Source organism: Mirounga leonina, unplaced genomic scaffold (genome assembly GCF_011800145.1).
Source record: "Mirounga leonina isolate KUSES-001 unplaced genomic scaffold, KU_Mleo_1.0 Mir_94, whole genome shotgun sequence".
Lineage (NCBI taxonomy): Eukaryota > Metazoa > Chordata > Mammalia > Carnivora > Phocidae > Mirounga > Mirounga leonina.
In genome coordinates, this window is record NW_023270855.1 from 41,558,985 (window position 1) to 41,581,191 (window position 22,207).

General features: G+C 43.1%; 1 protein-coding gene across 1 annotated transcript in view; it reads left to right on the forward strand.

Moving 5' to 3' along the window:
• Positions 1–22,207, forward strand: part of SLC25A20 (solute carrier family 25 member 20) — a 28,241-nt gene that overhangs the window by 4,563 nt on the left and 1,471 nt on the right. Inside the window, exons 2-8 of the mRNA XM_034997752.1 lie at positions 327–419; positions 4,966–5,093; positions 8,363–8,453; positions 20,184–20,301; positions 21,017–21,089; positions 21,457–21,566; positions 22,060–22,184. Coding sequence (XP_034853643.1) covers positions 327–419; positions 4,966–5,093; positions 8,363–8,453; positions 20,184–20,301; positions 21,017–21,089; positions 21,457–21,566; positions 22,060–22,184 — 738 coding nt within the window. The remainder of the gene's footprint in view (positions 1–326; positions 420–4,965; positions 5,094–8,362; positions 8,454–20,183; positions 20,302–21,016; positions 21,090–21,456; positions 21,567–22,059; positions 22,185–22,207) is intronic.

Genomic DNA, 22,207 nt, shown 5'->3' on the forward strand with positions numbered 1-22,207 from the left:
GGAGCTGGAGCTTTGCATCAGCCAGGCCTTATTACTGGCACTAAACCCAGTCTTCTCATCTGTAAGCTGGGAATACCTATCCCGTTGGGTCCCTGTGGGATCCATTAGGTAAGAAATAAATGGAAGTAACTGGATGAGGGGGAAGAAAAGCATGCTACTCATGACCTGTGAGTGCAGACTTTGGATAAACTGGAAGAAAGAGAAGTCTGAATCTAGCAGGCTAAGTGAATGCCGAAGACACGTACACAGGCACAGCTTTCTCTGTTCAGAGTTTGGAAGGAAGTTTTCTTTCTGGGAGTTGACTGTATTTTCCCTTTTGTTTTCAGGTCCGACTGCAGACACAGCCCCCGAGTTTGCCTGGACAGCCTCCCATGTATTCTGGGACCTTCGACTGCTTCCGGAAGACTCTTGTTAGAGAGGTATGGTATCCAAGTGCTGGGCACTCCTCCTACTCAGAGGACTACATTCACAGAGCTGGTTTGTTATCCCCCTGGGGGGAGAGAGTGACTTTCTGCTGGAGGGCTAGCGCATAGCTGCTGCTGTCTCATTGTGCCGTCCTGTGCCTTCCTGTTGTGGCGCTGGAGTCTTTGATAGTTCCAGCCACTGTTTTATATGGAAGACTGAAGCTAATAAAATCGTTCTCTCATTTGGAAGGCAGAATTAGCCCAGAGGGAATTGGTGGGGAATGATTAGAGATGTGAAATGGAAGAAAATACAAATCTGGATCAGTCGGTTCAATAGAGGTCAGTGTCACAAGTTCACGTAAAGTCTCTGGGTGCCTGGCTGGCTCACTTGGTGGAGCATGTGATTCTTGAACTCACAGTCATGAATTCAAGCCCTACGCTGGGCATACTTAAAAAAAAAGAGAAAGAAAGAAAAGAGAAAAGAAAAGGAAAAAAATGTAGTCATAAAGAAGTTCATATAGTGGCGCCTGGGTGGCTCTGCCTGCCTCTCTGCCTACTTGTTCTCTCTATCTCTCTGTCAAATAAATAAATAAAATCTTTAAAAAAAAAAAAAAAGAAGTTCATGTAAAGTCTAGAGGAAAAGTCAGCCAGTCTGAGGAACAGTGAGAGAAGCCAGTGAGTCTTCAAACCCCTAGACAAAGACACTAAATTTGTTTGGGGTTATTGAATTACATAATAACTTTTCAGGTATTTCTTAGAGTGAAAACATGAGATTTTATTTATTTATATATATATTTTTAAAGATTTTATTTATTTATTTGAGAGAGAGTACACGTGAGAGAGCACAAGCTGGGGGAGCAGCAGAGGGAGAGGGAGAAGCAGGCTCCCTGCTGAGCAGGGAGCCCGATGTGGGGCTCAATCCCAGGATCCTGGGATTATGATCTGAACAGAAGGCAGATGCTTAACTGAGTGAGCCACCAAGGTGCCCCTATTTATTTATTTATTTTTAAAGGTTTTATTTATTTATTTAAAAGAGAGAGAGGGAAAGCACCTGAGCAGGGGAGGGGGGAGGGGAGGAGCAGAGGGAGAGAGATAAGCAGACTCCCTGCTGAGCAGGGATCCTGGCTCGATCCCAGGACCCTGGGATCATGATGAGCCAAAGGCAGACATTTAACTGACTGAGCCGCCCAGGCGCCCCTAAAAACATAGGATTTTATTTATTTTATTTTATTTTTAAGATTTATTTATTTATTTGAGAGAGAGCATGAGAGGGGGAGAGTCAGAGGGAGAAGCAGACTCCCCGCTGAGCAGGGAGCCCGATGTGGGACTCGATCCCAGGACTCCAGGATCATGACCTGAGCTGAAGGCAGTCGCTTAACCAACTGAGCCACCCAGGCGCCCGAAAACATAGGATTTTAAGAAAGTTTTTTTACTAGTGATATTTATTACTCACTTCATTAGTACATATGTTAAAAGACCTTGTTGAGAACTTTTCCTTTGCTTCCTAAAATATAACTCTCATAAAAATACTCTATTAAACATACAGTCCTTATTAAATGTAGAGAAACTGAGAAGTAGATGTCACCCAGATAAAGAGGGGATGCTGGTTAAGTGATGGACTCATCCTTGGGGGAGAAGTTGTTCCCAGGGTTCCTGTAGGACCCATGCCTGAGGTGGTGCTGCCTTTTCTTCTGTGCTGCCCAGAGCAGAACCTGACCAGTGTCTGACTGAGGCTTTAGGCTTTGGGTCTGCTCAGAGTCCTCTGCCCTAGAGGAAGAGAGGCAGGATTATATGTGTCTTGTCAACAGACACTGAGTACATGGTTAGCGGCTTGGCAGTGTCTGGGTCCTGGGGGCTTGGTGAGAATGGCTTGTATAAACCCAATTCCCTGCAGAGTTGAATAGGCTTCCTTAGTCCATATGTGTGCGTGTCCCAGCTTTGCTGTGCAGACTGAGCTCTCTGCTTTCTAAAGCTCCCGGAGGTCTTGGTGCTGCATGGAAGTGGGTGGGTGGGCCAGCATAGTGGAAGGAAGGCTAGTGGAGTTGTCAGGAAGCATGGGCTTAGCCCCTTAGGACTTGGGCATCCTTCTCAGCCCAGGTGGGGAGCTGTGGGCTTTGGAAGGATTTTGTCACATGCTGCTTTTGTAGATCCTCCTCAGAACCTTCTTCTTCCCCTTCATTCTTTCCAGTTTACTGCCTTTGCACTTTGTCCTCAGAGAGTCTGCTTACAGCCTGTGGCAATGTTAGACCTTTGCAGGATCCAGGAGTGCTGACTGGTACAACTGGCCCCTTCAGAAGGCTGGTTGTGAATGCCCAGAGTCTGCAGAGAGACAGGTCCTTCAGCCTGTGTCTGTGGACCCTCCCAGTGTGTAGCACCACCCTGTTTCTCCTGAAGCTCTCTCTCTCTTTTTAAAAGATTTTATTTATTTGAAGAGAGCGTGTGTGAGCACGAGCCAGGGTGGGGGGTGAGCAGAGGGAAAGGGACAAGCTGACTTTGCGCTGAGTGTGAGCCCAATGCAGAGCTCAATTTCAAGACCCTGGGATTAGGACCTGAGCTGAAGTCAATGGACTGAGACACCCAGGCACCTGACCTGCAGCTCTCTCTTAAGGAACAGCTTTTTTTTTCAGATTTTATTTATTTATTTGAGAGAAAGCAAGAGCACAAACAGGAGCAAGGGGATGGGGAGAGGGAAAGGCAGACTCCCCACTGAGCAGGGAGCCCAATGTGGGGCTCAGTCCCAGGACCCTGGAATCATGACCTGAGCCGAAGGCAGACACTTAACCAACTGAGCCACCCAGGTGCCCCAAGGAACAGTTTTAATATATTTTTTAAGATTTTATCCATTTATTGAGAGAGAGTGAGTGAGCATGAGTGTGTGTGAGCGTGCACAAGTGCACAAGCTGGGGGAGGGGCAGAGGGAAAGGGAGAGGGAATCCCAAGCAAACTCTGAGCTGAGTGTGGATCTCACGACCCTGAGACCATGACCCAAGCAAAACCTAGAGCCGGATGCCCAATTGACTGAGCCACCCAGATGCCCTTTTAGTTTTGTTTTTAAAATTATTCCTTATTGGGGCGCCTGGGTGGCTTAGTTCGTTGCCCCGCTTGTTCGCTCTCTCACTATCTCTCTCTCTCAAATAAATAAATAAAATCTTTAAAAAATTATTCCTTATGTTGTATTGAAGTGATACAAGCCCTTGGGTTTGTTATTAAAAGGCTTGTAACAAAGTAGCAAAGTGATTTATTCCCCCTTCTCCACAGGCAGCTGTTTCCAGCTCTTCCAGTTTGTGCTGTTTCTACCTAAATAATATATATTTACTACTATATTTTATACATCCTTACATGTTTTAGCTACCGGTTTGTGGTAGATGATTTTAAGTCTTACATTCCTTTATCCCTTCTTTCTGCCCTGCCCATATAATTTTATCGTATTTTGTGGTTTAATCCAATTCACTGTTTTCATGATTACGACTTCATATATGTTTTTTCCTGTTAAGTAACTAATGTACTCTGAGGTACATTTTATTTCTTGTGTGACTGTTTTACTTGAGGTTGGGTTAGTGATTGTGTCAGTTTCTTTTGCTTATGTTTCTGTGATTTGCTGTCTCTGTTACCCTATATCTGAAAAGCTCTGTGGCGTACCTTTCTGTTTGGTTTTCCACACTGCCAAAACAGTTAAATCTGTTGTTCCACTGTGAGTTGTTCTGCTTTGTTTTTCTCGGAAACATCCCTTCTGGAGTCCTCCATCCTCATACTCCCACGTGGACTGGCTTCTTTCTAGACTGACAGTACTCAATGCCATCTTGGAAACCCCATTCACCTCTCTTGTGCTGAACCCTTAGTCTCCTGGGTCCCAAATCTTCCTCTTCCCTGGTTTGCTAACCTTGTATGGTTGGGATATCTATCTATTTATTGGCTACTACAAAGTTGATTTTATCACCAAACTGTATGAGTGAAAATTGATGTGCGGGTCTTAATATTGTTTCTAACAATAAAACCCCCACGTCTTAATACTTGGAAAATACAAAAACTTCTTAGTTACCTGTCGTCTCACTCCAAGGAAGTCAGATCACATCGTACATCTTGTTTTTTAGCCTGCTTTTTTAGTGGTCTCTAAGTAGACCTAGTAGTCTCTTCTCATGTTACAATGCGATTTAATAGCTCTGATAGTCCATTTATGGAATTCCCATCGTTTGTCTTGTTAGTGTCCTATTTGGGAGTTTTTTGGTTTATTCCAAAATTTTGGGAGCTTATGATTGCCTGATGTCATTCTCTTTTTACATCTCTGAGTATTTTCTTAGAATAAATTTCTCGACAGAATTTCCTGATGAAAGAGTATGCTGCATATTGCCAGATTGTCTTCCAGAATGAAAGCTGTTTCCAGTTTCTTCCGTGGTGTATAAGAGGACAACTATTTCTGGGGTTTTCTTCCTATTTAAAGCTCTCTTTGCTTGGAGAAGAGGTGAAGGAAGCCACAGGTTAGAGGACACACTACTTCCCCGTTTCAGCGGTATGAAGTGTAGTTGTGTCTATAAACAGCTTCTGCTTCTATGATTCCTTGCAGGGCATCACGGGGCTATATCGGGGCATGGCTGCCCCCATCATTGGGGTCACCCCTATGTTTGCTGTGTGCTTCTTTGGGTTTGGTTTGGGGAAGAAACTACAACAGAAATGCCCAGAGGATGTGCTTAGGTAAGTACTTACAAGCCTGGAGCACTTGAAGCTGTTCTGCCTGATGATGTGACATGGGTTAAAGGAAAAAATCTCAGCAGATAGGGGGTGGCTGTCCTCCTGGGCCCCTAACACTGACTCCTGGTTGCTCCACATGAGGGAGGGACTTGAGTTTCTTTTGCCCTGTGAACCAAAGGGAAAAAGAAAACAACCCAAAGCCCTCCCCCCTCCTCCCTATCAGACTGTCATAATTTCTTCTGTGAAGTAGTTTCTTACTAGGGGTATTAGTAATACCAACCCCATAGCATTGGGAGGTCTGAATGCTACAATGTGTATAAAGTACCATGAACAGTTCCTGGTGCTGCAGTAAAGACAGAGGCAACCTTGTTTTCCATCACCTGGTTGGGAAAAGGGAAGGTCTCAACTTTTGTTTTACATCATTTTTATCATATGATTATAATTATTTCAGATACTGGTTTCTCTGTTAAGTGCAATAAATTAGTGTATTTTCTTTTCATAAACTTTAAGAAGTTGGATTTGGGTATGAAGAGGCACATGAGTCAGGATTACAGCTCAGAATTTACAAAGTAGTTAATAAAAACAGGTCAATTTTTAAAAAATTAAACATTTTTTTAACTTTTTTAAAAAAGATTTTGTTTATTTGTTTGAGGGAGAGAGTGAGAGAGAGACAGCATGAGAGGGGGGTAGGGTCAGAGTGAGAAGCAGACTCCTTGCTGAGCAGGTCGGCTCTTTGGGATCATGACCTGAGCCAAAGGCAGACACTTAACCAGCTGAGCCACCCAGGCCTTTTTAAACTTTTAATTGAAATATAGTTGATGTATAATATTAGTTTCAGGTGTCTAACATAGTAATTCAACAATTATACACATGATGAAGTGCTCCCGATGGTAAGTGTAGTCACCATCTGCTACCATACAAAGTTGTTATAGTATTATTGACTATATTATATTCCCTGTGCTGTACTTTTCATCAGACCAGCTTCTTGGGATGCAGGGGAATTCTGAATGGAAACGTGGGATAGCAAGGTGGCTCAGTCTGAGACTTGCAAGGTGACAACTCCTGGGAGGAGTTACAGGCAGCACTGAACCCCCAGAGGCTTAGCCAGGCTGGAGATCCAGGAGCTCAAAGGAGGAAGCCCAGGGTGCTATGTGGTTGTTTTCTGTCACTACTTCAGGCCACAGCATGCTGAGTAAGGGTCTAGGACGTAGATACAGATGCTTGTAATATGAAACTATTTCTGGAGTCCTTGTGACCCTTGAATGTGCCCAGCTTCTATAAATAGCCACAGGTGGCCACAAATGTGGACATGTATGGGGTCCTTTTGAAGTTGTGTTTGACTGTTGGTAGTCCAAATATCTCATGGACACATGTCCTCTCTGAGCACCTGGTCTTCTAGCTCATGTGCCAGTTCCTACCTATACCAGGACCATGCACTAAAACCTCCAGTGGGGTCATTGTTAGTACTTTGGCCTGTGGCTTGTATTCCCTGTACAATCACATCAGTGTACAAAGAAACAGCCTTCCTGCTTGAGCAAAGGTCAAGATACTCGGGACCCCACTCCTATAATCTTGCCATGTTCTAAATTCTGAACATCAGCCCTGCCATGTTCCCCTCCCTGCAGTGGTATTTAGGGATAGTGTGGAAATGAGTGCTACCAGGACCGTGGAGTGGATGCCCAAGAGGTCCAGACTCACAGATGCCAACCTGGGGTGGGGTGGGAGGTGGCAGAACGGGCCAGGCAGTCATAGAGTGTCTACAGAGTACCCCGTGCACACACAGAGACCCCATTCAGAGGAAAGTCCTTACTCCCAGGAGGTGGGGGTGTGCCTAACCTGGGGTATGCGCATCCTGCAAAGAACAGTTGGTCTCATGAGGGGAAGTTCAGTTGCAGAGAGGGCTCCTCTTGGGGATAGTAGTGTGAACTGAGCCTGTGAATGAGGCCATGCATGAAAGCAACTCTCTTGACTGTTAGACAGTCAACCTGTGTGGTAGACTTACCTGCCTGAGGTATATGTGTGGGCCCTGCCTCGGATGAGAATATGGAAAAAACAGGGCTGTTCAACCTGATGCCCTGCCTGGAGAGAAGAACCTGCAGTAGATGTCTCCATACCCCTGTTTGACATCTACTCTCCAGATCTTGGGCTCCTTGTTGGGTGGGGCCTGCCTGAAGGCTCAGCTCGCAGAGGCTTGGGATCAGGAGGGGCCTGAGGCTCTGGAGAGTAACTGAAGATTTTTAGCAACATTTTTTAAATTGTGGGGGCTCTGTTGAAATACTAATTATGGCTTTGTGCTCCATTGCCTGCTGGCCACCCTTGTATTACCAATCCCAGAAAGAAAAGGAGATGCTAGGGGTACCACAGAGAGCGGGGCGGTATAGATGCCTGGAGCCTCAGACTCCTCCGAATACTCGGTGTGGTTCATTCTTTGAGGGCCAGGGTGCGGGTCTGTATCTCTGGCCACTGGGGGACCATTCCCTGCACAAGAGGGCCACAGAACCCATCATGCCTGTCTGGGTACCATCTCTGTCTGGGCCTTTCTCAGCATCTTAGTCCTTGCAACTGTCCTGGCTGCCCCTCAGCCCGTGGAGGTGGCCACAGCTGTCTCCACCAGCCGTGATGCTGTCCTGCTTGTGTCTTGGCTTAAAATGTTCTCAGGACCTTGGTGGTCCAGAGGAAGTGAGATTGGAGGGGAACCGGGGTCAACTGAGACCCAGATCTTGAGTTAGAGGCTTTTTTCCACAACCCTGAATTTTACAAATGGGGAAGCAAGGCTCAGTGAAGCCTAAAAACTTGTCCATAGTCATCGTGCATGGCAGGCCCAGGGGAGGGAACTGTGTCTCACTATAAAGCTGCTCCCGTGGGTGAGGCCATCTGAGTGTGCAGGTAGCCTTCTTGACCAAGCTCATATTGCTCTTGGCACTGAGAATATACCTAGAACTTGGCTTTTGTGCAAAATATGACTTATTTCTGCTGGGCTTCTGCCTAGTCCAAGTGCTTCTTTTTTTCTTTTCTTTTTAATTTAAATTCAAGTTAGTTAACATAGAGTATAGTATTGGTTTAAAGCAATAGAATTTAGTAATTCATTACTTACATATAATACCCAGTGCTCATTCCAACAAGTGCCCTCCTTAATGCCCATCACCCATTTAGGGCATCCCCCAACCCTCAGTGCTTATTTTTTCTTAAAAAGTCATCCTCTTTGCTGGGATCACCTCTGTCCTGGGTGGTTAGTCACAGGTGCTTGCCTCTGGTTTTTGTTTTCAATACAGTTACCCCCAAATATTTGCAGCTGGGATGTTATCTGGTGTATTCACCACAGGAATTATGACCCCTGGAGAACGGATCAAGTGCTTGTTACAGGTAAGGATGGGATCTGGGCTGGGGGGGATGTGATCTGGGGGGAGGTGGCTAGCCTTTTCCATTCAGTATGCAATTTTGTGTGGATGTTTATGTCCTTTCACCCTTTATAAAGGCTTCAGGTCAGGTGTGCAAAACAGTTTCAAGGTTTTCAGGAACATGGAAGCAGTCGTAGTAGAATCGAGAACCAGGACAGTATAACAAACCAACCAAAATGTCACACCTGTGACGTGTCATTCCAGACTTATCCACTCTTATTAACAGCTACTTCAGGAACTCTGAAAGGTGAGTCATGTCTCTTCAGAGGTGGAAGGGAGGCTGCTTCGGCCCATTGTATCTTATGTCTGTACCAGTTGCCCAAAGGCTCAGTGCCCTTGGAGTCCCTGGCTCTTTCACAGGCCAAGGGTGTGAACTGGCTGCCTGCCTTACCATACAGGGCTCCTTTTTTTTTTTTTTTTTTTAAGATTTTATTTATTTATTTGACACACAGAGAGAGAGAGAGAGCACAAGCAGGGGGAGTGGCAGGCAGGCAGGCAGAGGGAGAGGGAGAAGCAGGCTCTCCGCTGAGCAAGGAGCCTGATGCGGGGCTCAATTCCGGGACCCTGGGATCATGACCTGAGCCGAAGGTAGCCGCTTAACCGACTGAGCCACCCAGGCACCCCAGGGCTCCTTTTAAAACAACAAAAAAATTACTGCTTTTTTCTTCTAATGACTAAAGTGATTTAACACACCACTCTTGCTAGAAAATTTTGATAATGCAAAGAAGCACAGAAAAAAATGTATTTCTCACCCATGATACCATCCCACTGAGGTAACCACTGTTATGCATTCTTTTTGAATTCTAATTTTTTTTGGTAAACACGTATATTAAGAAATATTAACTTTTGAAATCAAATTAGGGTCATATAATGCATTAGTTTTATTTTATTTTATTTTTTATTTTTTTTAAAGATTTTATTTATTTGACAGAGAGAGCACAAGCAGAGGGAGAGAGAGGGAGAAGCAGGCTCCCTGCTGAGCAAGGACCCTGGGATCATGACCCGGGCCGAAGGCAGCCGCTTAACCGACTGAGCCACCCAGGCGTCCCTGCATTAGTTTTATAACCCACTTTTTTCATTTTATGTATCCTAATTTTTTGTGTGGTTATTTTTCTCAAGCTTCATGTTCTGCCTATTATTTCATTACATGGCTGTCATTTACCCAATAATCCCTTATCTGGGAGCATGACAAATTATGTATGATAGTGACGATCTTTGTAAATAAGTTTTTGTATGTGTACCTGATTATTTTCTTAGAGTAAATATCCAGACTTGAAATTATTATGTTTAAAGGTGTATACTTTTTAAAAAAAGATTTATTTAGTTATTTTAGGGAGAGAGAACGAGTGGGAGGGACAGAGGGAGAGGGAGAGAGAATTCCAGGCAGACTCCATGTTGAGCATGGAGCCTGACATGGAGCTCAATCTCATGACTCCGAGATCACGACCTGAGCCAAAACCAAGAATTGGACGCTTAACTACCTGTGCCACCCAGGTGCCCCTAAAGGTGTATATTTTAAAGAAAAAAGTGTATGTGTGTTTTAAAGATTTTAGTTATTTATTTGTCAGAGAGAGAGAGAGAGAGAGCCAAGCAGGGGTAACAGCAGAGGGAGAGGGAGAAGCAGGCTCCCCGCCGAGCAGGGGGCCCGATGCGGGACTCGATCCCAGGACCCTGGGATCATGACCGGAGCTGAAGGCAGATGTTTAACGACTGAGCCACCCAGGCATCCCTAAAAAAAAAAATTTTAATACCTATTACCAAATGATCTGCCTATAAAGGCCTGTCACTTTCTATTCCAGTCAGTAATAGAAGAGCAACCACTTACCAGCAAACTCTGCAGCATCTAATTTACAATCTCTGCCAGTCTGATTGTTGCATTATTTTAAATTTTCATGCTTTTAAGTGGTGATGAGGTTAATTATTTTGATGAATATTCGTTGTTTGTATTTTTCCTTTGTGAAGTGCCTGTTTGTATTCTTTGCGCATTTGTTTTTTGACTTACAAAAGCTTTGGACATATTAAGGTTGTTAATTACTTATCATTATATGGCAAGTCTGTTTCATGGTTTGAATTTGTCATTTAATTTTGTGTATTTTTTGAGCTTTTAACAGTGCAAACTTTATTCCAATTTTGTGTATTTTTTAAATTAAACTTTTTATTTTGAGATAATTATAGATCTATGGGCAGTTGTAAAAAATAATACAAAGGAAAAAATCATAATAATGCAGAGAGATCACATGTACCCTTTACCCAGTTTTCCCACAAAGGTAACATCTGGTAAAACTGTGGCATAATATTACAACCAAAATATTGATATTGATACAGTAAAGATACAGAACATTTCCATCATGCCATGGCCACATCCACTTCCCTTCTCTCACTCCAGTTCTTAACTACCCCAGCTACGACCAGCCTGTATGCCATTTCTCTAATTTTATAATTTCAAGAATGTTATATAAATAGAATTACACTACAGTAAACTTACCAAGTAAGGTTTTTTGGTTTGGCTTTTTTCTTTTTTTTTTTTTTTTTTAAGATTTTATTTATTTATTTGACAGAGAGAGACACCGTGAGAGAGGAAACACAAGCAGGGGGAGTGGGAGAGAGATAAGCAGGCTTCCCGCGGAGCAGGGAGCCCGATGTGGGGCTGGATCCCAGGACCCTGAGATCATGACCTGAGCCGAAGGCAGACACTTAACGACTGAGCCACTCAGGCGCCCCTTGGTTTGGCTTTTTTAACTCAACATAATTTTCTGGAGATTTGTTAGATTGTTGCGTGTATGAATTGTTCATGCCTCTTTAATAGTCCATGGTGTGTTTAACTTTTCATCCATTGAAGGACACCTGGGTTGTTTCCAGTTTTTTACTATTAGGAATAAAGATGGTATAAACATTCATGTTCAGAAGTTTTTCTTTTTTCTTTTTTTTTTTTTTTTAAGATTTTGTTTATTTATTTGAGAGAGAGAGAGAGAGCACATGAGACGGGTGGAGGGTCAGAGGGAGAAGCAGACTCCCTGCCGAGCAGGGAGCCCGATGCGGGACTCGATCCCGGGACTCCAGGATCATGACCTGAACCGAAGGCAGTCGCTTAACCAACTGAGCCACCCAGGCGCCCCCAGAAGTTTTTCTAAAAAAATAAGTTTTCGTGTCTCTGGGATAAATGCCTGAGTACAATTTGTTGAGTCATATGGTAGTTGCATGTTTAGTTTTTAAAGAAACTGCCAAACTGTTTCTTAGAGTAGCTATGCCATCTTATATTCCTGCCAGCAATGTATGAGTGGTCCAGTTTCTCTGCATCCTCAACAACATTTGCTGCTGTCACTATTTTTAATTTTAGCCATCCTGATAGTTGTGTAGTGATATCTCATTTTAATTTGTATTTCTCTAATAGCTGAAGATGTTGGACATCTTTTCGATGCTCATTTGCTATCTGTGTATCCTCTTTGGTGAAATGTCTGTTTATGTTTTTGCCCATTTTCTAATTGGATTTTTTTTTATTGTTGTGTTTTGAGACAGTGCTTTATTTTAGATACTAGTGGTTTGACATATACATGGTTTGCAAATATTTTCTCCCAGTTTATAGTTTTTTTCATCCTTTTAACAGAGTCTCTTTTTTTAAAGATTTTATATATTTGTTTTATTTGAGAGAGAGAGAGCGTGTGCTTGAGCAAGGGGAGGGACAGAGGGAGAGGGAGAGGGAGAGAGAATCCCAAGCAGACTCTGCGCTGAGTGTGGGGCCCCATGCAGGGCTGGATCCTAAGATCCTGAGATCATGACCTGAGCTGAAGTCAGATGCTTAACCGGCTGAGCCGCCCAGGTGCCCCCAAATTAAAATTGTTTGCTCAAAAGACTCTGTTAAGGGGCTCCTGGGTGGCTCAGCCGGTTTAGCGCCCAACTCTTGGTTTCTGCTCAGGTGGTGATATCGGGGTGGTGACATCAAGTCCTGTGCAGCCCTGCCCATTGGGCTCTTTGCTCAGCACAGAGTCTGCTTGAGATTCTCTTCCTCTTCCCTACCCCCTCCCCCACTTAAGCTCTTTCCCTCAAATAAATAAATCTTTTAAAAAATCAGTTGGGCAGGGGCGCCTGGGTGGCTCAGTCGTTAAGCATCTGCCTTCGGCTCAGGTCGTGATCCCAGGGTCCTGGGATCGAGCCCCGCATCAGGCTCCCTGCTCAGCGGGGAGCCTGCTTCTCCCTCTCCCGCTCCCCCTGCTTGTGTTCCCTCTCTCGCCTTGTCTCTCTCTGTCAAATAAATAAATAAAATCTTAAAAAAAAAAAAAAAAGAAAAAAATCAGTTGGGCATATTTGCCAACTTTTTTCTTTCATTGATCTCTGTGTTTATCCCTCCACTAATACTACAGTCTTGATTAATATAGGCATATACTAAGTCCTGAAATTGAGTAGACTGATCCCTCCGACTTTATTCTTTAACAAAAAACAAAAAAACAAAAAAACAAACTTGTTCTAGCTATTCTAATTCGTTTGTATTTCCATATAAATTTTAGGATAATTTAGAAAATTAAGGGGTGCCTGGGTGGGTCAGTCGGTTAAGCGTCTGCCTTCAGCTTGGGTCATGGTCCCAAGGTCCTGGGATTGAGCTCCACATCGGGCTCCCTCCTCAGCAGGGAGTCTGCTTCTCCCTCTGCCTCTACCCCCTGGCTTGTGCTATCTCTCTCGCTCACTCTCTCTCTCTCTCAAATAAATAAATAAAATCTTAAAAAAAAGAAAATTGAGAAAAATCTTGCTAAGATTTGTGTTAAATCTATAGGTCATTTAAAAAAAAAAAGGAAAAAAAAATCTATAGGTCATTTTGGATGGAATTGACACTTATTATTTTGAGTCTTCCAATCCATGGACATAGTGTATCTCTCCATTTATTTAGAACTTTAAATTTCTTTCATCAGCACTGTGTAGTTTTCAGCTTATAAGTCCTGTACGTGTTTTCTTATATTAGTCCCTAAGTCTTTTCTGTTTTTTGACTTTGAAAAATTGTATTGTGAATGGTACTGTAATTTTAATTTTGTTATCTACATGTTCATAGCTAGTTTATAGAAATACAGTTCATTTTTGTATGTTAATCTTATGTCCTGTGACCTTCCTGAATTCCTTGTTAGTTCTAGGATTTTTTTTTTTTTTAATAAAATCAGTGAGATTTCCTATGTAGAGAGTCATGTCATTTGCAAATAGGGACAGTCTTATTTCCTCATTTCTGATCTGTTTAACTTTTATTTCCTTCTTTCACTGGCTAGAACTTCTAATACTGTGTTGAGTCAGAATGACAAGAATGGACATTTTTGCCTTGTTCCCAGTCTTAGTATTCACTATTTCATTATTAAATATGTTAGATGTACTTTTTTTTGTAGATGCTCTTTATCAAGTTGAGGAAGTTACCTTCTTTTACTCTTTTTCTGAGAATTTTATCATGAATGGATATTGACTTTTGTCAAATACTTTTCTGCATTGATTGATGTGATTATGTGATTTTTCTTCTTTAACCTGTTAATATGGTGGATTACATCAGCTGATTTTCAAATATTGAATCAGCTTTGCATTGCTGGAATAACCCTACCAACCTGGACATGTTATATAATTCTTTTTATATATTGCTGAATTCTATTTGCTTATGTTTAGTTAAAGATTTTTATATCTATAATCATGAAAGATATTAATCTGTCATTTTTTCTGTATTATTTTATCTGGTTTTGGTATCAGGATAATACTAGTTTCATAAAATGAATTAGGAAGTGTTCCCTCTTCTGTTTTCTGAGAGAGATTGTGTAGAATTGGTGTTAATTCTTTAAACATTTTATAGAATTTTATAATGAAACTAGGCTTAGGGATTTGGGGAGGAGTTTTAAAATTATGAATCCAATTTTCTTAATAGTTACAGGGCTATTCAAATTACTTCTTGTTGGGCAAATTGTGGTAGTTTGTTTTTGTTTTTTCATCTATGTTGTCAGATTTGTGTGTATAGAGGTATTTGTAGTATTCCCTTATTATCCTTTTGATGTCTACAGGGTCTGTGGTGATATCTTCTATTTTATTCCTGGTATAGCAATTTGTGACTTCTCTTTCTTTTTTGCCAGCCTCACTAGAGGTTTGTTAATGTTTTTGATCCTTTCAGGAAAGCAGCTCTTTGATTGATTTTTCTCAACTGTGTTTCTATTTTCGATTTCATTAGTTTCTGCTCATATCTTTATTATTTCCTTTCTTTTGCTTTTTAAGGTTTAGTTTGCTTTTCTTTTTGAAGAGTTTTTGAGGTGAGAGTTTAGATGGTTGGTTTGAGTCTTTTCCTCTTTTCTAATGTATGCAGTCGGTGCTAATGGCTTTCCTCTCAGCAGTGCTTTAGCTGTGTCTCACAAACTTTTATGTGTATATATATATTAAATTTATTTACTTATTTAAGTAATCTCTATACCCAACGTAGGGCTCAAACTCACAACCGCAAGATCAGCACTTGCATGCTTTTCTGACTGAGCTAACCAGGCACCTCTAACATATATTAATTGCCAGTCAGTTCAGTGTGTTTTCTAATTTCCTTTGAGACTTCCTTTTTGAATTATTTAGAAGAGTGTTGTTTAATTTCCAAATATTGGAGATTATTGATTTCTAGTTTAAGTCCGTTGTGATCAGAGGACATACTCTGTATTATTTAAAATCTTTTAAAGTTCTTGAGGTTTGTTTTATGCCCGTGGTCTATTTTGGTCTGTGTTCCATGGGCACTTGAAAGGAAGGTGTATTCTTCTGTTATTTGGTGGAGTGTTCTATAAATGTCAATTAGATCTTGTTGGTTGATGATATTGAGTTCTTCTCTATCTCTGCTGATTTTCAGTCTTTGTGTTCTACCAGTTTGTTGATAGAGGAGGTTGAAATCTCCAGGTATAATTGTTGGTTTGTCTGTTTCTCCTTTCAGTTCTATCAGTTTTGTTGCACATAGTTTGTAGCTTTTTTTTGTTTTTTTAAGATTTTATTTATTTAACAGAGAGAGACACAGCAAGAGAAGGAACATAAGCAGGGCGAATGGGAAAGAGAGAAGCAGGCTTCCCACAGAGCAGGGAGCCCAATGCAGGGCTTGATTCCAGGACCCAGGGATCATGACCCAAGCCGAAGGCAGATACCTAATGGCTAAGCCACCCAGGTGCCCCAGTTTGTAGCTTTTTTGTTTGTTACATACACATTTTGGATTACTATGTCTTCTTGGTAGATTGACCGTTTTATCACTGTATAATGTCCCTCATATTATCATTATGCAACATCCCATAATTTTGCTTACTGTGTTCTTGCTTCCTTCCCTGATGTTTCAGGGTTCCTTCTTTCATTGTTTGTTTTCTGTGTAGAGAACTTCCTTTCACTACTTTTTGGGGGAAGCTATTCTTTCAGGGTAGGTCTTCTTTTGGCGACAAATTCTTAGTTTTTCTTCATCTAAGAATGCTTGATTTCCCCTTTATTTCTAAGTATATTTTTGCTAGACATAGGATTCTGGGTTGACAATTCTTTTCTTTCAGTACCTGAAAGATACTGTGCCATTTCTTTCTATCATCCCTAGTTTCTGTTGTCATTCTGATTGTTTAAGTAGGGTGTCATTTTCCTCTTGCCGTTCTTAAGATTTTTTCCTTTTTTTAGAGGGAGGAGGGGCAGAGGGGGAGAGAGAATTTTTTTTTTTTAAGATTTTTTATTTATTTATTTGACACAGAGAGCATAAGCAGGGGGAGCGGCAGAGGGAGAGGGAGAAGCAGAGAGTGCTCAGCAGGGAGCCTGATGTGGGGCTCAATCCCAGGACCCTGGGATCATGACCTGTGCTGAAGGCAGACACTTAACCAACTGAGCCACCCAGGCGCCCCAGAGAGAGAGAATCTTAAGCGGGGCTTAATGCGGGGCTCTATCTCACAACCCTGAGATGACCTGAGCCAAAATAAAAAATCAGATGCTTAACTGACTGAGCTACCTAGGCACCCCAAGAATTTTTTTTTCTTTAGTTTTCAGAAGTTCATTTGTGATGTGTCGTTGCATGATTTATTTGGGTTTATTTTGTTTAGTATTTGCTCAGCTTCTTGAATCTATGTGTTTATGTTTTGCCACATTGGAAAAGTTTTGGGAAGCTTTTGGCGGTGATTTCTTCAAGTACCTTTTCAGTCCTGTCCTCCTTTCTCCTCTCCTTCTGGGACCCTGAGGCCACAAATACTAGATTTTTTGTTATAGTCACACAGGTCTTGAGGTTCTGTTCAATCTGTTTCAGTTTGTTTTCTTCCTGTTCAGATTGGGTATTTTCCATTGTTGTGTCTTCCAGCGATTTTTTCCCCTCTCTTGCCTCTGTTCTGCTCTTTTTTTTTTTTTTTAAGATTTTATTTATTTCAGAGAGAAAGGGAGAGAATGAGTTGGGGGGTGGGGGGGTAGGGGGTAGGGGCAGAGGGAGAGGGAGAAGCAGGCTCCCTGCTTAGCAGGGAGCCCGATGCAGGGCTCGATCCCAGGACTGTGGGACCATGACCCGAGCAGAAGGCATACGCTTAACCGACTGAACCACCCAGGTGCCTCTGTTCTGCTCTTGAGTGGGCCATCCATTGAGCTTTTTATTTTGGTTATATTTTTCTTTTCTCCTTTCCTTTCCTCTTCCCAGTTGTATTTTTCAATTATATGGTTTCCATTTGGTTCTTCCTTACATCTTCTATTTCCGGCTAAGACTTTATTTCTTTGCTGTGGCTTTCTATATTTTCATCTGTTTCAAGCATACTTATAATTACTTATTGAAGGATTTTTGCCATGGCTGCTTTAAAATCTTTGTCAGATAAACAAAAATACAAAGAAAACAAAACAAATCTTTGTCAGATAATAATAATGTCTCTGTTATCTTTGTGTTGTCATCTGTTGCCTGTCTTTTTCCTTTCACTTTGAGATCTACCTGGTTTGGGGTATGATGAGAGATTTTTCAATCAAAACCTGGTTATTTGCATATTATGTTGAGACTGTGGATCTTATCTAAACTTTCTAATTTAGCTGGTTTTTTCTGACTCTTCCAGCAGGAAAGGGAAGGATGCTGCCTTGTTACTGCTAGGTGGAGATAGAAGTCTAGGTTTCCTACTTGGCCCCTGTTGGCACCTCAGGGTGGGGCACTTCTTTTTACAGCTGGGTGGGTGTGGGGGTTCTGGCGTCTCCTCTGACCCCATAGGATAGGAGGGTGCTGGTTACCAGCTGTCAGGGATGAAAGTCCTAGTTCCCTACCTGGCCTTCTCTTACTCCACCCTGGCAGCATATTGGGTGCCTTATTAGAGTCTGCAAGGGTGGAAGTCTAAGCTCCCCACTTGGTGTTTGCTGGTGTGGATGGGAGTGAGGTCCCAGTTTTGTTTTGTTTTTGTTTTTATGGTGTATGGCTGGAGTAGAGTGTTTATTGTCTAAAAATTTTTTATTTTATTTTATTTTTTTTAAAGATTTTATTTATTCATTTGAGACACAGAGATACAGAGAGAGAGAGAGCATGAGCAGGGAGAGAGGCAGAGGGAGAGGGAGAAGCAGGCTCCCCGCTGAGCCAGGAGCCCGACGCGGGGCTCAATCCCAGGACCCTGGGATCATGACCCGAGCCGAAGGCAGACGCTTAACCATCTGAGCCACCCAGGCGCCCCTATTGTCTAAAAATTTTTTATCTTTCTAAGCTGTCCCTTTCTTGGTCCTTTGTCTAGAGAACACAGGCTTTTGTTGGGCCTTCTTTCTGGTCTATGCTTGTTGGTGTTCCTGGATTGCCAGTTTCCTCAGCTCCAGGTCTGAGATATATCAGAAAGAAAATCCAAGGAACTCACCACATGTCATTCCTCAAGTTCAAAGTCCCCTAGCCAGTCTCTCTTTTTCTCCAAACTTCCGGAGTCTTCTCATGTTTGCTTTAAAAATAACGTCTAGGGTTTTTTGCAGCTCTTTCTGCCCACAGGTCCTGTCCCCATGCTTTAATAAAACTCCCTTTTTTGCAGGGGCGCCTGGGTGGCTCAGTCATTAAGCGTCTGCCTTCAGCTCAGGTCATGATCCCAGGGTCCTGGGATCGAGCCCCGCACCGGGCTCCCTGCTCCGCGGGAAGCCTGCTTCTCCCTCTCCCACTCCCCCTGCTTGTGTTCCCTCTCTCGCTGTGTCTCTCTCTGTCAAATAAATAAATAAAAATCTTAAAAAAAAAACCAAAACTCCCTTTTTGCACCAAAAATAAATAAATAAACAAACACCTGGGGTTTTTTGTTGCACGTTAGCAGGAAGAAGTTATATTTCTAATTCAGGCTTTTCCTGAACTCCAGACTAGTTCATCCAACATTTCCATTTGGATGCTAATAGGCACCTCAGTGTCACCATGTGCAAAAATGAACTCCTGGTCTTCCCCAATAACTGCTCCACGTACAGCCTTCTGCATCTCAGTTGGTGGCAACACCCTCCTTCTAGTTGTTCAGCTCTAAAGCACAGGAGTCATCCTAGATTCCTCTCTCTCTCTCACTGTACATATCCCATCTGTTGAACAGCTAAGCTTGCTTTCAACATATCCCAAGTCTGTCCCTTCTTGTCCCTCCATTTGCATCCACATTGCTCCAGGTCACCTTCACCACGTAACAGAAGATTCTGATAATAACATGTCAATTCCATACCAATCCTCTTTGGCCCCCCATGTCACTGTGAGTCAGCTCCAGTGTCCTCTGGTCATGTGGGTCTCCTTGCTATTCCTCAGACATACCAGGTTTACATGTGCCCAGGTCATTTGGGGAAGTTATATTTTAAAAAGCCATTATTACTTGATTGACATTGTCTTAAATTTATTATTTTTAGAAAAATTGATGTCTTTCCAATGAAATCTTTCCTAACCAGCATGATGACTCTTTTTATTCATCTCTTTTTTTATCTCCCCTGGAGGTGCTTTAGAGCTTTATTTATGCAAATCCAATTACTGCTTGATGCACATATATTTTATTGCTATTTAGAATAGGATTCTTTCCCATAATTTTCAAATTTTTATTGGTAGTATGTAAGAAAATTATTGGACTTATATATTTATTTCATGTTTCTCCTTGGGACTGTTAAAGCTTAACTCTCCAGCTTTAATTATTCTTTGGTTGATGCCTCTGTGTGTTATGATTCCTCTTCGCTCTGTACTCGATGTGGATCTTGCATGGGGTTCTTTCTCTCAGATCTTTTCTGGGATTACCCCTGCCTGCCTTACTCAAGCTCTTGTCTCTTAGAACCTGGGTCCCTGAGACTGGTATGGGGGCTTCTCCTTGGCTCTCCCCTGGCTCTGTAGAGGACCTCTATCCTGGCACTTAGAGCTCTGAACAGCCATTTCCTGCTCACTTTTCCTTAACCGAGCTTCATGATCAGTGAAAGCTTGGAATGGATTTGGTGCTCAGTGGATATTTGTTGAAGGAATGAGTGAATGACCTTCCAACTAGATTTACTGGGAATGCTCTTGTATTTGAGAGAGTTCCTCCACTTATTTTCCAACTCCTCTGTTGACTTTTTTCTTGTCAGTGTGTGCATACTTTGTAATATTTTCATTTAACCTTATTTCCTAGTGATTTCCACCAATATTCTATGTTCCAAATAACTACCAGTTTGACAGTGAAGTCTTTCATTGGTCTAATGCCTAATGACCACTCCCACACTCACCTTGTAATCTTCTGTAACCTGCTGAGTCTGTTGACTTGGATGTTGCTACTGACTTGATGACTTTTTCCCTCCCTCTCAGATTCAGGCTTCTTCAGGAGAAACCAAGTACCACGGGGCCTTGGACTGTGCAAAGAAGGTATACCAGGAATCTGGGATCCGAGGCATCTACAAAGGGACAGTGCTCACCCTCATGCGAGGTAACCTTTTAGGTTCTCCACCTGAGGTCACCTTGTGGGGGGGCTCATCTGAGGTGGATTTGCCACTGAGGGTCTTACCTGGATCCCCAGATTAGCCTTGGCACTATACAAGCTACACTTCTGACAAGGCTGGCATGGTATGTCCTGTTTTTTTAGGTAGTCTCACCCCTGGCCAGCATGGACACCAATGAGGATGGGAGGATCTCTATCCTTCTGGCAGGCTGGCCCTCAAGGATGCAAGTCACTATTGTGGCAGTTACAGGGGAGTGGCAAGTAGATAGAAATCGTGGCTGGAGGGATGAGTGGGGGGGAAGAGTGACTAAGGACAGTGGGGCCCTCCCTGGTTTCGAGAGGCACGTCCTGCTGGGGTGGCAGTAGGAGAGGCAGACATAGCCTCAGCCCTGTCCTGACATGGCAGCTTGGAGGAAGGCCAGAGGCTAGCTGTAGTTGTAACTTGGAGTGGGTGTGTCCATGGGGACCACTCAGAGGGGACTTTGAAGGTGAAATGATGTCATGTGTGTTTGTGCTCACTCTTACCAGTGCTTGCCCCAAAGCAGCATCTAATTACTGCAAAGTGATTACTGCACATAGGAGGTGCTGCTGAGGAACTTCCCAGGAAACCTGGAAAGGGCCAGTCCAAGTGTGGCTCTTCTAAGTTCTAGAAAGCCATGAGGATTTTGTATCATTTAATTCGCTTCTTTCTTGCCCCTAACAGATGTTCCAGCCAGCGGGATGTATTTCATGACATATGAGTGGCTGAAAAATATCCTCACACCAGAGGGAAAGAGGTAAGGAGACTAGAAGAACTCAGAGGACACTGCTCGGTCATGGGTTGGTTGCCCTTTACTGTGAGTGGGTCTGAAGGTAGAGTGGGGCTTGCTTCTGGCTCCGTGTCCACTTTGCTCTCCTTGCTGCTGAAACCCAGCTGACACTGCTTACTCTGTACCTCGCCTGTTGGAGCAAGTATATGAAACAAGTTCATGAAACCCCCTCCAAGGAGTGGCGGCTGCCATGTCACAGGAGCCCTGGCCTTGGACCTCCTCCCTCTGGCCAGTTTCTCCCTCTCTCTAACTGCCCCATCTGCTGAGGGAGGGATGGTCTGAATACCTCGCTCACAGCCTTTGTCTGACTGGGGCTGTGGTTGGTATTGTGCAGTGTCAGTGAGCTCAGTGTGCCTCGGATCCTGGTGGCTGGGGGCATCGCAGGGATCTTCAACTGGGCTGTGGCAATCCCCCCGGACGTGCTCAAGTCCCGCTTCCAGACTGGTTAGTGGAGGGTAGTGGGGTAGATGTGGGTGGAGTGGGTACCAGAACTGGCTGCCCGTGGGATGCAGAGCTCTTAGGGCCCTAGAGATACTCACTATCCACAGCAGCACCCAGCATCTGTCTGACCATTTTCCCTTGCAGTCATTTGTGTTCTAGGAACCCTAGACTCATTCATTTCCTGTTGGCCAAAACACAAAATAAGTGAGATAAGCAGTCAAATCAACTCTGCTGCCTTCTCATGAGCAGAAGGACTATTATATTCTTCATTCTTCCTCTCCACTTCCTCAGCATCAGTAATCCAGACATTGTGTCTGTTTGTCCCAAGGTGGTGAACTGTGTTGTCTGTGAACTGGTCCCAGATGACCTGGAGGGTGTCCTCTTCCTGATGCAGTGACCCTGCAGGAAGACTTGACTATAAAATTGTCTCCATGTGGGACACCATAGGCAGGTCAGGAAGCTTCCTAAAGCCTTAACAGTTGGATTCCACCCGCAGCACCTCCTGGAAAATATCCTAATGGTTTCAGAGATGTACTGAGAGAGCTGATCCAGAATGAAGGAGTCACATCCTTGTATAAGGGGTTCAATGCGGTGATGATCCGAGCCTTTCCAGCCAATGCGGTGAGTGGAAGACAGGGACTAGG